Source organism: Aquarana catesbeiana, linkage group LG03, assembly GCF_042186555.1.
Source record: "Aquarana catesbeiana isolate 2022-GZ linkage group LG03, ASM4218655v1, whole genome shotgun sequence".
NCBI lineage: Eukaryota > Metazoa > Chordata > Amphibia > Anura > Ranidae > Aquarana > Aquarana catesbeiana.
Window position 1 is genome coordinate 679,878,467 of NC_133326.1, and position 14,898 is coordinate 679,893,364.

Sequence of the window (14,898 nt, forward strand, 5' to 3'; positions counted from 1 at the left end):
ACAGAGGAGAGAGACAGAGGGATCTGTCAGAATTGAGGTTAATGTCGGGGTGGGCGGGACCCGGCTGGGGTGGGCGGGACCAGCAGCTATCAAACACCAGCCAATGATTGGGCTGCTTAAGAAAAGGGGTGGGCCACATACACGTAGTGGCCCGCCCAGATCCCATTGGCTGGTGTTTGATATTGGCTGGGTCCCGCCCACCCGGGCCGGGTCCCGCCCACCCCCGACATCAACCTCAAATCTGACAGATCCCTCTGTCTCTCTCCTCCTGTTACGTGTCAGTTTCACACAAGCATCAAGCGCTGAGTGTGGAGAAGGGAGGAGGAACAGTGGCTGGTGCTATAGAACGGCCAAATATCGGTCGACCTCTAGTCCTGGATCGGCCCTGCCTGCGAGCCATTTTTAACCGGTCCGCGGGCCGCAAATGGCCCGCGGGCCGGTACTTTGAGACCCCTGCTCTAAATGATCTATATGGTCAGAGCCCCATTCTGGTGGTGCAGGCCTGTTAAAGAAAGCTTTAGACAAGCTTTGGAGTAAATGGCAGCGTTTACCATTTCTAACAAGGCTGCAGCAGTGCAAATACACTCTGAGCATGAATGACAGGAATTTATGTGGATACTGTGGACAGTTTCCTGGCTTGCCCTTTTCCCAGATGGCACTGAGAGCCCAGACTGCGATCTGACCATGATCAGACGCTGATGTCATCACTAATGGCCAGGGGTGTTAATTTTAAATGGATTTATGGCATATTTGGGCAACACATGGTGGTGTTCCCTGCTCATGCATGCTGAATACTTAGGTGGTCATTGACTGCAGGTATGTTTCCCTCTTTATGACATTCACCTGGACTCTTCCAATCTCAGGTTTGTTCTCTATGCTTGCTCTGGGATCACTGTCATGTTGATTTAATGTTGTTAATAATGTTGTTTTAATAATGAATGGGGTTAGACCAGTGCTTCTCATCTCCAGTCCTCAAGGCACACCAACAGGTCATGTTTTCAGGATTTCCCTCAGATGAAACGGCTGTGGTAATTACTAAGGCAGTGAAAACTGATCAAATCACCTGTGCAAAATAGGCGAAATCTTGAAAACATGACCTGTTGGTGCGCCTTGAAGACTAGAGTTGAGAAACACTGGGTTAGACCACGTGAAGGTGATATTAATTAGTAAATCCTGTCTGTTGCTATAGTTAATAGTTACATAGTTAATCAGGTTGAAAAAAGACACAAGACCATCTACTTCAACCATAAAAATGAATAAATAAATAAATAATATCATACAATCCCATATACACAATCCTATACCCACAGTTGATCCAGAGGAAGGCAAAAACCCCCAGCAAAGCATGCTCCAATTTGCTACAGCAGGGGAAAAATTCCTTCCTGATCCCGGAGAGGCAATCGGATTTTCCCCGGATTAACTTTACCTATAAATGTTAGTACCCAGTTATATTATATACATTTAGGAAATAATCCAGGCCTTTCTTAAAGTGGATGTAAACCCAAATTTTTTTTTTTTTTATATCATACTGTAGAGCAGGGGTCTTCAAACTGCGGCCCTCCAGGTGTTCAGGAACTACAATTCCCATCATGCCTAGTCATGTCTGTGAATGTCAGAGTTTTACAATGCCTCATGGGATGTGTAGTTCTGCAACAGCTGGAGGGCCGTAGTTTGAGGATCCCTGCTGTAGAGTATAAGATTTAGTAAAAAGTGTACTAAAGCGCTGATACGAACTAGTAAATAAATAAATAAGTGACAAATACTAGAAGATGACCAAATAATATAGCTGCAATTATTGTGTATGTGAACTGGTTTCACACAAAAAGTGTTGTATATATTCAGAATGTATAATGCGCTAATATTAACCCCCCAATATAACACGGTGTGATCTCTTAATGATTGATCAGTGAACCATGTGCAAAATATTCAAATGGAGCCTATTATAAATAACATAACATCCTTCACCATAACAAAATCCTATAACTAAATAACATGTGATAATAAATTATTGAACACAATTAAAAAGAGAAAAATAAAGATGAGAAATATTAATGTAATGAACCACAGTGCACAGGTATCTCAATAGAACAGCATACTGCTGTGAAAAAATATAACGTCTTTGGTGATTTGATGAAAAATGAGTAATCCCCAGTGATAGATGGCTTGCTCATATATTCAGCTGCTCATTAGCATGGGCTGGCTTCTGGCTTTCAAAGAACTTCCGCAGTATGAAACAACAAAAAAAGAAAGACCATTGCGCAGGCAGTGTGATATGTAATCCCTATATATTAAGAGAAAAGATTCACTCACACTTTTCAGCAGAATGAATCGCATATGGTAAGGTCAGTCGCATACAGCTAACAGCTGGGATCTCCTCACACGCCAACAGTGTACACACAGCACTGCTCATCACTGGCTCCTCCCGACTGGTTTCATCACTAGACACGTGTCTAGTGATGAAAACTATTTAAACGTATTCCCGACACCACCTAGAGTATAGAAATATTAGCCCATCTTTACCCAGTTGTCCTCATCTGTGGCTATGGATATGGGGCTCAGTATTGGGCATTACTACCCTAACCAAGCACCACAACCAATCAGTTACAGGGCTCATATTGTATCCGGATAAGAGAAAGAAGATAGGGTAGAGGGGGAAGGAAGGGGGAAAAGAATACAGAAAGAAGAGGGGGGTAGGGCGATACTCGGAGAGGGGGTGGGGTCCCACCTGCTACCCTCTCCACCTACTGTCTACCTGATACATTCACTGGGCTTACCGGATCTCCGGGGAAGCCCATCCACAGTAAAATTGCATTATGATAATAGATTACACAATTTTTTGCAATAAGTCCTGATACGGTTGAGAGTTTTTGTATGTGAACCACGCCTCCCAGACAGCTGAGAAGCTGGAGATTTTATCTTGCGATGCAAGGATCAGTTCCTCCATCGTTGCTATGCGGTCGACCCGTAGGGCCCATTCCTTAGTGAAGGCGGCTGTGTGGATCTCCAATGTACCGGTATGCAGAGCCTGGCGGCGTTTATCAGGTGCATGGCTATTGATTTGAAGTATTTTTGGGGGGAATTTTTGATAAGTGTAACAGGTATTGTCCTGGAGTGAACTCCAATGGGAGTGAAGAGATCGCTGTAGTCACTTCATGTATCATAGCCAGTACGGCTGCATTAGAGGGCAGGACCACCAGATGTGAAGGAGGGTACCCACCTCTGTTTCACATCGCCAGCAGTGATCTGGCACCATCGGGAAAATCTTATGAAGCACTTGTGGAGTCTTATACCATCTCATTTTGAGCTTGTGCCCATTTTCCTGCGTATGTACATTGAGATAGCCTTTATGTATGTATAAGTGGATACGATCCCAGCTGGCTTATCCTATCTTTCTGTCTAAAGCTGACTCACAAAATGCATGATCTGAGTGTAGAGATGAGTGTGATTCTCCAAACATGGAGGCATATAAGGCCGAGATCACGTGACTCTGGGGTGAAGAGCTCGAGCATAAAGATTCGAAGACTGTGGGAGGGCTTGTGAATTTGGGTATTTTTGATGGCACATCTAGAAAGTGCTTGAGTTGCATATAAGACCAAGAGGGGAAAGATTTAGTGTTGGACAATGCAGCGAGATCTTGAATTCTTAGAAACTTACCTCTACTGAAGAAGTGTTTAGCCTGTATCTGTGCAAAGGGCCATTCCTTTAGGAGATAGGATTTCGGTATACCCGGGGCGAAGTCTGGGTTGCCTCTAATGGGAGTGATCAAGCACTCTTTTGCTGACAGTGCGTGGGCCTTGCACGCCCTCTCAGAGGCTTGAAGTGCCTCAATAAGAGGGTGTGTGTGAAGCCTAGGTGGTACAGATTGTTTAGAAACCCAAGGTATCAAGCCCAGTTCGGTGTCCACCATTAGTTTCTCCAGGTTCACCAACTTTTGCACCGGGCATGGACATTCCAGTCCACCACCCTGGTCATGTGGACAGCCCAATGATAGCGCTGTAAGTCCGGTAGGCCAATTCCACCTTTTGTTTTGGGCAAAACTAGCTTTGCCCACCCGTTGCGAGCCGATTTTGCACCCCATAGAAAGGTTCTGCACATCCCTCTGTACGCTGTGAAAAAGGCAGGTGGTAAGTGTATCGGGATGGTCTGCATTTTATACAGTAAGCGAGGCAGGACTGTCTTCTTTAGGATCGCGGCCCGTCCGAACCATGAAAGAGTAGGTACGTTTCACTTCAGAAGATCTTGTTGTATAAGTTTTAACTCCGATAGGAAGTTTGTAGTGTACAGTGTTTTTAGATCAGCTGGTAATTGAATGCCTAAGTAGGTGATGGCCTCTTTCTCCCATTTAAACGGGAAATCAGATTGGTATTGACTTACCAGGTCATTCGGTAAGGAGACATTTAGTGCAAACGATTTGGACAGATTGATTTTTAAATTCGACATACGCTGGAAGAGGTCTAAGATTGGCATAAGATTTGGTAGGGACGTCAGTGGTGAGGATAGAAAGAGCAAGATGTCGTCCGCAAAAGCCGCTATCTTGTATTCCTTTTGGTGTACTGCAATGCCCTTTATGTTTGGGTTTTCTCTGATGCAACGAAGCAAGGGTTCTAGGGTCAGAATGTAGAGTAGGGGCGAGAGAGTACACCCTTGCCTTGTGCCATTATGGATAGGGAAGACGTTCGATAGGTGGCCGTTGACTCGGACTCTAGCTCTCGGATTCACATACAGGGAGCTTATAAACGCACGCATCTTGCTCCCTAAACCAAGAGCCATCAACGTCGCTTCCATATAGTCCGAGGCCACTCTATTGAACGCCCTCTCCGCGTCCATTGCCAGGAAGAATCCCTCTTGTTGGGAGGAGATGAGCCAATGGTGTAGGTTTAGGGCTTTGATGGTGTGGTCCCTGGCTTCCCTGCCAGGAACAAAACCCACTTGGTCCAATCCTATCCAGGCTGGTATATGGAAAGCAAGTCGATTGGCTAGAATTTTAGTGAAAAGTTTGATATCCACGTTTAAGAGTGAAATCGGCCGGTAATTGGCCACATTAGTTGGGTCTTTATTTTCTTTTGTGGATTACAGAAAAGTAGGCTTCTCGTAAGGTCTCTGAGGGGCAGGAGGAGGTGGCTAACGTATTAAAGGCCTCAAGGAAGTGTGGGGCTAAAAGGTCTGCAAAACTTTTATAGTATTGCACCGAGAAGTTGCCGGGTTTTGTGGCTTTTAGGGCCTCCGTCCACTCTTCAGAGGTCAAAGGGGCTTCTAACGCAATCCTGTCAGCCTCTGAGAGGGCTTTAGGGCTGTATTTGTTAAACCCTTTCATGACTAAGCCTATTTTTGAAATGTGGTGTTTACAAGTTAAAATCCGTATTTTTTGCTAGAAAATTACTTATAGTTCCCAAACATTATATATATTTTTTTAGCAGAGAATCTAGAGAATAAAATGGAGATTGTTGCAATATTTTATATCACACGGTATTTGTGTAGTGGTGTTTTAAACGCAAATTTTTGGAAAAGGGACACTTTCATGAATTTTAAAAAATCCAAACAGTAAAGTTAGCCCAATTTTTTTGTATAATGTGAAAGATGGTGTTACGCTGAGTAAATAGATACCAAACATGTCACCCTTTATAATTGCACGCACTCGTGGAATGGCGACAAACTACGGTACCTATGAATTTCCATAGGCGATGCTTTAAATTTTTCTTACGGTTACCAGGTTAGAGTTACAGAGGAGGTCTAGGGCTAGAATTATTGCTCTCGCTCTGACGATCTCACATGTTCAATCACATGTGTGATTTGAACACCGTTTACATATGTGTTTTCTTAGCTGCGCGAGCTCGCGGGGATGAGGGCGCTTTAAACATTTTTTTTTTTACTTGTAAATTGCGTTTAAAAAAAACATTTTTTTAATTTTTTTTATTTTATTGCTGTCACAAGGAATGTAAACATCCCTTGTGACAGTAATAGGTGGTGACAGGTACTCTTTATGGAGGGATCGGGGGTCTAAAAGACCCCCGATCCCTCCTTTGCACTTCACAGTATTCAGATCGCCGAAAACGGCGATTCTGAATACTGTGTATTTTTTTAAAATTCAGCGCCATTGGCAGCCGAGTAAACGGGAAGTGACGTCATGACGTTGCTTCCGCGTTTACATTCAGAAGGCTGGAACGAAGCCACCCACAGCTTCGTTCCAGCCCACCCCCAGCCGCCAAAGGCGGCCAATTGGACACCGGGCCTCCCGATCGCACGGGAGGCCCGGTAAGAGCGGCGGGAGGGGGGGATGTCCCCTCCCGCTCCTCCGGTATAACAGCCGAGCGGCTTTTAGCCGCATTGGTTTTTATACTCGGATAGCCGATCGCCTGCTCTAAACAACGGTACCGGGATGATGCCTGCAGCTGCGGGCATCATCCCGGTATAACCCCCGAAAGCCGAGTACGCAGATGTGGGTACGGTCGGCGGGAAGAGGTTAAGAAATTCTTTTATCAGTCGTGATCGTGTTTCAACATTGGTAAGGTTCTGATTTGTCCCTTTAAGGTTATAGAGTTCACTATAAAAGCGACAGAATTTGTGTGCAATCTCCTCGTTCCATCTTTTTTTAAAGCCTTTTCTATTGTTATCAGGGGAAAAAAAACTGTTCCTTGACTAAACTCACTGGATCTTGAAATATAGATGAATATGTCTACCTTGGCTTAACTGCAGTGTTACTCCCTCCACCCTCCGATCACAGAATGAGAATAATATAATACGGTGGACAGACAATTACAGGCTGTTAGTATCACATTACCTGGCTTCTCCATTCACACAGAGCCGAAACAGGAAGTGACACGCCGCCGGGAGACAGCACTGCCCAGACATGAAGACATGAAGGAGAATGCCCCAATGAGCGTGTAGAGGCACACTGCACAGCACCACAGGGCATCAAAAAACACCACAAATAAAGCGTTTTGCCTGCAATCACGGGATTACATTGGCATGACACTTCCTTCCATACCGGCGCCCGCTCTGAACACAGTGCACTTAAAGGAACTTTTTTTTTTTTTAAAGGGACTTTTTGTTTGTTTTTGTGACTGGCTTTGGGGGGGCAGCGCCCATGCGCCCCCTATGGACGGGCCGCCACTGGTCCGTGATCATCTGCACACATCTGTACATGATCATCTGCATACATATATGTCCGTGATCACACAAACCAATTATTATGCACTTAACGGGATTTTTTTCTACCAAAGACATGTAGCAGAATACATTTTGGCTTAAATTTATGACAAAATTAGATTTTATTGGATTTCTTTTAAAACAGAAAGTAGAAAATATTGTTTTTTTTTTAATTTCCACTCTTTTTTTTGCTTATATCGCAAAAAATAAAAAACTGATTTGTGAATTAATACCACCAAATGAAAGCTCTATTTGTGTGAACAAAATGATAAAAAATTCATTTGGGTACAGTGTTGCATGACCGCGCAATTCTTATTGAAAGTGTGAGAGCGCTGAAAGATGAAAATTGGCCTGGGAAGGAAAGGGGCGAAAGTGCCCAGTATTGAAGGGGTTAAAGCCCCGTACACACGATCTGAAAATCGGATCACAGATCATCTGGGTTTTTTTGCATGCTAGTCTCATATCTAACATGAAGAGTTTACTAAGGTTACGAAAATTGCCATTGGACAGAATAAAAATCAGAAGTGATGTCATGTGTTGTAGTGTATTTGTATTGTATTTTCAATCTACAACTGTACTGATTAAATGAAAATTGTACGATCTGGTATCATACGAGAAAAATTTCCGTGCTTGTCCGATCGGATAATATCGGATGAACTGTCATGATCGGCTCTCGAAAAGCTCTGTACTAACAATCTGATTATGGCACGATCAATTCAAAAGCAGTATTTTTCATACGACTTTTGGACCGTGTGTATGAGCCTTAAGTCTGGTATTGATTTCTCAGGGACCATGTGAAAACAATAACCACAAAACAAAAGGCATGGGGTTACCCCAAACTCTATAGCAAACTGTTGAAACATATGAGCATGCAGCCTGTCAGGTCAGGAAGGGGTGGGGGTGAATGTGCACCCAGTTCCCCCCCAAAAACCATACCAGGCCACATGCCCTCAACTTAGGGAGAGTACCTTGCCAGGGGGACCTCCCTGGCAAAACACCATGTCCTCATGTGAGTTTGGTGGTTTCAGGGAGCTACAGGTGCTTACTGGAATCTAGAAACCTCCTTTAAAAATAAGGAGGCCCCCAGATACTGCCCCCATCTAAATAAGGGGTACATAGTACTTCTACTTTCACAAAGAAAAGATGTAAATAGGTGGTCTCCCCTCATCTTGTAACTCCTGGAAACAAGTTGAGACTCATGTATTGGGCTCAGATCCTAAACGTCTGTTGAGCCTCTACGTCTTAGGTCAGCATCACGATATATGTGATATGGACACCTTAATAACTACATCCAGAGTTTGGAATTCAATTATACATCCTTCAAAAGGTACTCCCCAATCTGCATTACGGCACATACCACTACTGACTCTTCAACTGCTATCACTGGACTTGGACCCTAATCCTTGGAACTCAAGTGGCATTCATCACCTTAGTGAACTCTTCTCTGATAATCATTTAAAATCCTTTCAGAACTTATGCCACACCTACTAAGTCACACAGACTTTTACAAATGTCTAAGAGTTTGTCACATTCTTTATACAGTGAAGTGGAATAACAATGCTCTCGCTGGAGACCTTCTTCAACTTGTCGACAACCAACTACCAAAGACCTTTCCTCTATCTGCTCTCTATGCCTTGCTTCAAAAACCAAGAAAACAAAGTAAAACACCCACTATGAAATGTTGGGAGCGAGAATTAAAATTCAACATCTCTGTGTCACAATGGCACTCCTCAACTGAAAAACCTCCTCAATTATCCAGATGTATATCACACTCTGAATCGTCTCAAAAGTTACTACACAAGTGGTGCTACACTCCTCCATAGATTAACCGCTATCTACCCAGATCACTCTCCACTCTGTTGGAGACAGTGTGGCCAGAATGGAACTTTAGTGCATATCTAATGGCATTGTCTGCAATTAACACACTTTTGGTCTGAAATATTCAGTCTCATATCTTCTGTTAAACTTATCGCTTGTACACCCGACCCAAAATTAGCTCTTCTAGGTGTAGGAATTGAAAATTGGACTATTCAGTTTTAAACATTCAATACTCACACTTTCATTGCAGCCAGGCTGTCCATAGCAAAATCCTGGAAAAAAGCAAAACCCCCCCATCCTAGTAATGGCAAATTCTATGATGAATAATAATGCTTTACAATAATTTCATTTTGACAAAGCACATTACAAAGAGAATGTCTTTTGGAGGCTGCAAAATCATAGATCTTTGTAATGTTTCACTTTAATGCCCTGTACACACGGTCGGACATTGATCGGACATTCCGACAACAAAATCCATGGATTTCTTCCAACGGATGTTGGCTCAAACTTGTCTTGCATACACACAGTCGCACAAAGTTGTTGGGAAATCCGATCGTTCTGAACGCGGTGACGTAAAACACGTACGTCGGGTCTATAAACGGGGCAATAGCCAATAGCTTTCGTCTCTTAATTTATTCTGAGCACGCGTGGCACTTTGTGCGTCAGATTTGTCTACACACGATCAGAATTTAAAGGATCGGATTTTGTTGTCGGAAAATTTTATAGCCTGCTCTCAAACTTTGTGTGTCGGAAATTCCGATGGAAAAAGTCAGATGGAGCCCACACACGATCGGAATTTCCGACAACACAATCCGATCGCATTTTTTCCGTCGGAAAATCCGACCGTGTGTACAGGGCATAAGTATTATTCAAACCATTGCATATGTCCCCCAGGACAGTGCCCAGTCCCCCAAAGAATTTGTTTGACAATTCCTAGTATTAGCCTAGAAAATGTCCATTGTTGATTTCGAAGATTCTGTTCCTATTGGCTTCAGTGGGGTTCAGATTGGACACCTGAACTTTTGTAAAGTTGGCTGAACCTGCCCTGGAGTGAATCCAGGTACATTTGACTCATCACTAGTTGGTAAATCTAAATGAGATTATAGATTGGTTAAGCAATCAGATCATAACATGTGCATAAGGGGTGAGGCAAGGGGGCAGGACCTTTTTTGTAGTACAAATCATCAGTTGGCTGTAAAATCCGTGGTAATCACTTCCACAAGGAAGTTGGCAACTAATGCTGCGCACACACGACCGGACTTTCCGGCATACTTGGTCCAGTGTACCGGAGTCCATCGGACAATTCGATCGTGTGTGGGCTCCAGCGGACTTTGTTTTCCCAAAAGTTTGACGGACTTAGATTTGAAACATGTTTCAAATCTATCCGACGGACTCTAGTCCGGTCGAAAAGTCCGCTCGTCTGTATGCTAGTCCGACAGACAAAAACCGACGCTAGGGCAGCTATTGGCTACTGGCTATCAACTTCCTTGTTTTAGTCCGGTCATACATCATCACGTATGAATCCTTCTGACTTTGGTTGATCGTGTGTAGGCGAGTCCGTTCATTCGGAAAGTCCATCGTAAAGTCCGTTGAAAAGTCCGCTGGGCAAAGTATGCCGTAAAGTCCGGTCATGTTTACGCGGCATTAGTCTAAAAATGTAAATGTCAAAGTGACCATGAGTTTGTTTATGTGCCAGTACTAATAATAGTTACATTTGCAGCAATGACGTTTATGAAATTTATATTTCAGATTGCAAAACCTCTGTGACTGTTAAATGATGTTTATGAAATTTCCACTGGTGAAGTAGACATCTTAGAGCTAGTTCAACATGTTTCCTTCAAAGTGAATGGCAAAGCACCGCACCAATGCGCATAAGGAGTGTTTTAGTAATGCCTGCAGTAGCATGTCCGAGTGGTGTCATTAGGGTTGGTGTCACCCAGATCCGTAAATCATGGTGTCACCCCCCTCTGGCGCTCACATGATACAAGAGATGGTCAGGGACTGCAGAGAGGATAAAAGAGATGGTCAGAGATTGTGGCCATAGCCGTACTCACAGTGGCGTATGTAGCAATAACTCTCGGTGGAGCTGCTGGTTTAAAGTGGGCTGTTACCTTCACTCTCACCACCTCTATTTCACCGGCACTGGGTCTAGGGTCCGGTTGAGTTTACCTCCAGACAATGTAGGCACCAGACGCTCCAGTAACTTTTCCAATGCTTTAATGAACAAGTAATAAAGGAAGTAGCAGGAAAGAGGTAGGAGGAAAGCAGCAGGGAAGCTAAAATACCTTTTCTTAGTATTCTCTAGTGTATTGGTAGGAATTGAACACTTGTAGCTGAATGTACTCCCCTTGTGGAATTCAATCTTTGCCCGCCTGGATCGGTTTCTCTTACTTGCCAAGCAGCCAGTACGTAGCACGAACAAAAGTCTCTGCCACACACTTGTTTGGAGCAAAACCCGTACGATCCTCTGCCACAGGATGTATTGGTTTACGGTGAATATCAGACACAGCACTTGAACCTTTAAGCCAACCCGGCAGTACTATGCAGTAAGATTACTTCAGGATACGTCCTCCAACCGAGTCACCAGGCCCCTCTCCAGACCAGCACTCTGCGTGATCCTTCCATGACGGGTCCTCCCCTGGGATCTCCACAGTTGTCCAGCTTCTTCACTCGGGATAGACAGCCCAGGACCATTCCTCTGCCGCTGTGGTAGGCCCCAGATAAGCTTCTGGGCCCACCCATACGCTGCAGCCGTGCGGACCTCCGGATCGGAGGACCCCGAGGTGGTACTCCTAACGCATACCTGTTGGCCAGGAGGGCCAGCAGATGGCTGGAAAACGAACCCCCAAACATGGCGTCTGTCCCATAAATACCCTCTCCCAGAATGCAACTCGGAGGACCACCTCCACCGAGTTGTCTCCGGGACAGAGGAGCACTCATACACTTCAGCACGTTGCCTTTCCAACACCAGCCCATGGTGACAACGACACCCACAGGCACAGTGTGAAATTACACACAACTCAGCCAAGCTGGAACAGAGGCAAATCTAACTTCACCTAACAAGTAACCCACTAAATTTACCTATCAGCGGTAGACTAGAAATCTACCAGCGCTACACGTAGAAGTCTCCAGCAGCCATGGATGGAAAGTGTGGGGGTCCGGTCTCTGGTACTCTGTGTGGCCGTGCTCACAGTGATGTTGTGGGAGTCTCTAGCAGCCATGGATGGATGGTGCAGAGCAGGAGTCCAGTCTACGGGTCTCCATGTCTGTGCTGCTCACAGTGGTATGGTGGTGGGATGGCAGGCTGGGATCTGGTTGGGACTCGGGAGGCGTGCCCACTACTGTTAACATTAATAACATTGATTATCTCATTGCAATGGCATGTGAAAGTTGGTGGGATGTATTAGGCAGCAAGTAAACATGTTGTCCCTGAAGTTGATATGTTGAAAGCAGAAAAAATGGGCATCTCAGTTTGTTGTGTATGGGGCTGTATTGCTGCAGACCAGTCAGGGTGCCCATGTTGACCTGTGTCCACCGCCCAAAGCACCTACAATGGGCACATGAGCATCAGAACTGGACAACAAAGCAATGGAAGAAGGTGGTCTAGTCTGATGAATCATATTTTCTTTTGCATCATGTGGATGGCTGTGTGTGTGTGACTTGCTTACCTGGGGTAGAGATGGCACCAGGATGTAGTATGGGAAGAAGGCAAGCCGACGGAGGCAGTGTAATGCTTTGAGCAATGTTCTGCTGAGAAACCTTTGGTCCTGCCATTAATGTGGATGTTACTTGACACGTGCCACCTACCTAAACATTGTTGCTGACCAATAAAACCCCTTCATGGAAACAGTATTCCCTGATGGCAATGGCCTTTTTCAGCAGGGTAATGCGCCCTGCCACAATGCAAAAATGATTCAAGAACGGTTTGAGGAACACAACAAGGAGTTTGAGGTCTTGACTTGGCCTCCAAATTCTCCAGATCTCAATCTGATAGAATGCACTGGAAAAACAAGCCTGATCCATGGAGGCCCACCTTGCACCTTACAGGATCGAAAGGATCTGCTACTGATGGCTTGGTGCCAGATAACACAGCATACCTTCCGAGGTCTAATGGAGTCCATGCCTCCACGGGTCAGGGCTGTTTTGGTGTCAAAAGTGGGACCTACTCAATATTAGATGGGTCATCATAATGTTAAAACTATTTGCTGTAGATTTATATTACTATTATTTTTATTATGTATCTATCTGTCCTTTGCAAGTTATGAAATTGATTGATATATATGCTCAATTTGTCAACATGTTTATTCTCCGAGCCAAATCTTACTTCCTACAATCATGAAGCTGTTATTCACTGCTTACTGAAAGAGAAAAAAAAATGTACAATTATTTTTGAACTGTACAACTATTTTTGAAAATAGGTATTTTTGCAATTGTTGTATTTATTTTTTTGATTATTGTTTTAAAGTGGTATCAGATTTTAAAAAATCGTATTATGAGGCTTGCTTTTTTTTAGATGTTTCCTCTACTTTTACCTGGTGATCTGACCAAGTCTGTTATTTTTTAACAGACCAAGCTGTCCATTTAAAGGGATGAGACAAACCATTTACCACTGACAGGGGGGTTCTTACAATGATCAGCTTTTAAAACCTTTATCCCAAAAGGAAAAATGGTTTGCTCCAAATACTTAAAATATGTTATCTGGTGTTCAGCTTTATTTTGTTAAGTCCATCTAAATCTGATAATACATCTCAGGCAGGCCATAAATTCTGCAATTTTCTTTCCTTCCACCAGAGGTGAAAGGAAAGAAAATTGCTCAATTTAACAGCAACACAGTCAGTGTTGATGGTGGAATCTCTCCTGCAGCGCTATTGTGACCAGTGTATAACTGGTGGCAGAAATCATTTTGAAAAAACCTGACAGGCTGGTTGAACACAATTCGCTCCATGGATCAACTTGTGTACAAACAGGGTGCCCACGCATGGATCAAAATTCAGCCATTTCCTACTGAATCGTCTGAATTTCCATCCATGTATGGCCGGCTTTACATTACAATCGCCCCAGACTGACAATGATGCTGTTCAAAGGTGTCTCCATTGCTCCTCCATCTATACAGGATACAGGAAGTGTGTTACTGGTCAGATGGTGAAAATACAAGGAAAAACAAAACAAAATAAAGAAAACTAAAATGATTGGTAAGCTGCAATATATTACATTTGGTTTATGAGATTAATACTTAAACTAATTGAAGAGTTTTTACATCAATACATTACAGAGTAAATATAAATATGATTTCTATCCCCTTAGGAGATGTCTACAGTGATGAAAACAAGACCTACTGTACAGAGCAACCAAACTCCATAAGGGTAGAGAAGGGGGGATCGGTGATCATACCTTGTCACTTCTCCTATCCTAAGGATGTGACACCAGAAGAGGTGAGAGTGTACTGGAGACATGCAAAAGGAGGTAGATGTGGCAGTAATGAATTCATCTACAACCACCCTGAGAGATGGACACATGCAGACTATGGAGGACGGATCAGTATGGAGGGAAATCCAGAGCTGGAGAGAACAGCAACAATCAGAATCCAGAATCTGAGGGACACGGATGGACCCATGTTCTGCTGTAGTATCTCACTTTACTATAATGGGCAAATAAAAGAAAGGTGGCAGAACCGACATGGGACCTATATAAGGTTCAAAGGTAAAATGTTTAAATAAATGTCTATATCACCCTGCAGGAGGAGGACAGACTCATAGCCCCCTTCTGTCTGTATCACCCTGCAGGAGGAGGACAGACTCATAGCCCCCTTCTGTCTGTATCACCCTGCAGGAGGAGGACAGACTCATAGCGTCCTTCTGTCTGTATCACTCTGCAGGAGGAGGACAGACTCATAGCGTCCTTCTGTCTGTATCATCCTGCAGGAGGAGGACAGAC

The 14,898-nt window shown here is 44.0% G+C and overlaps 1 protein-coding gene across 1 annotated transcript in view; it reads left to right on the top strand.

Annotated features, from left to right (window-relative positions):
- LOC141133519 (uncharacterized) overlaps window positions 1-14,898 on the top strand; it is a 51,575-nt gene that overhangs the window by 14,959 nt on the left and 21,718 nt on the right. Inside the window, exon 2 of the mRNA XM_073622945.1 lies at window positions 14,269-14,664. Coding sequence (XP_073479046.1) covers window positions 14,269-14,664 — 396 coding nt within the window. The remainder of the gene's footprint in view (window positions 1-14,268; window positions 14,665-14,898) is intronic.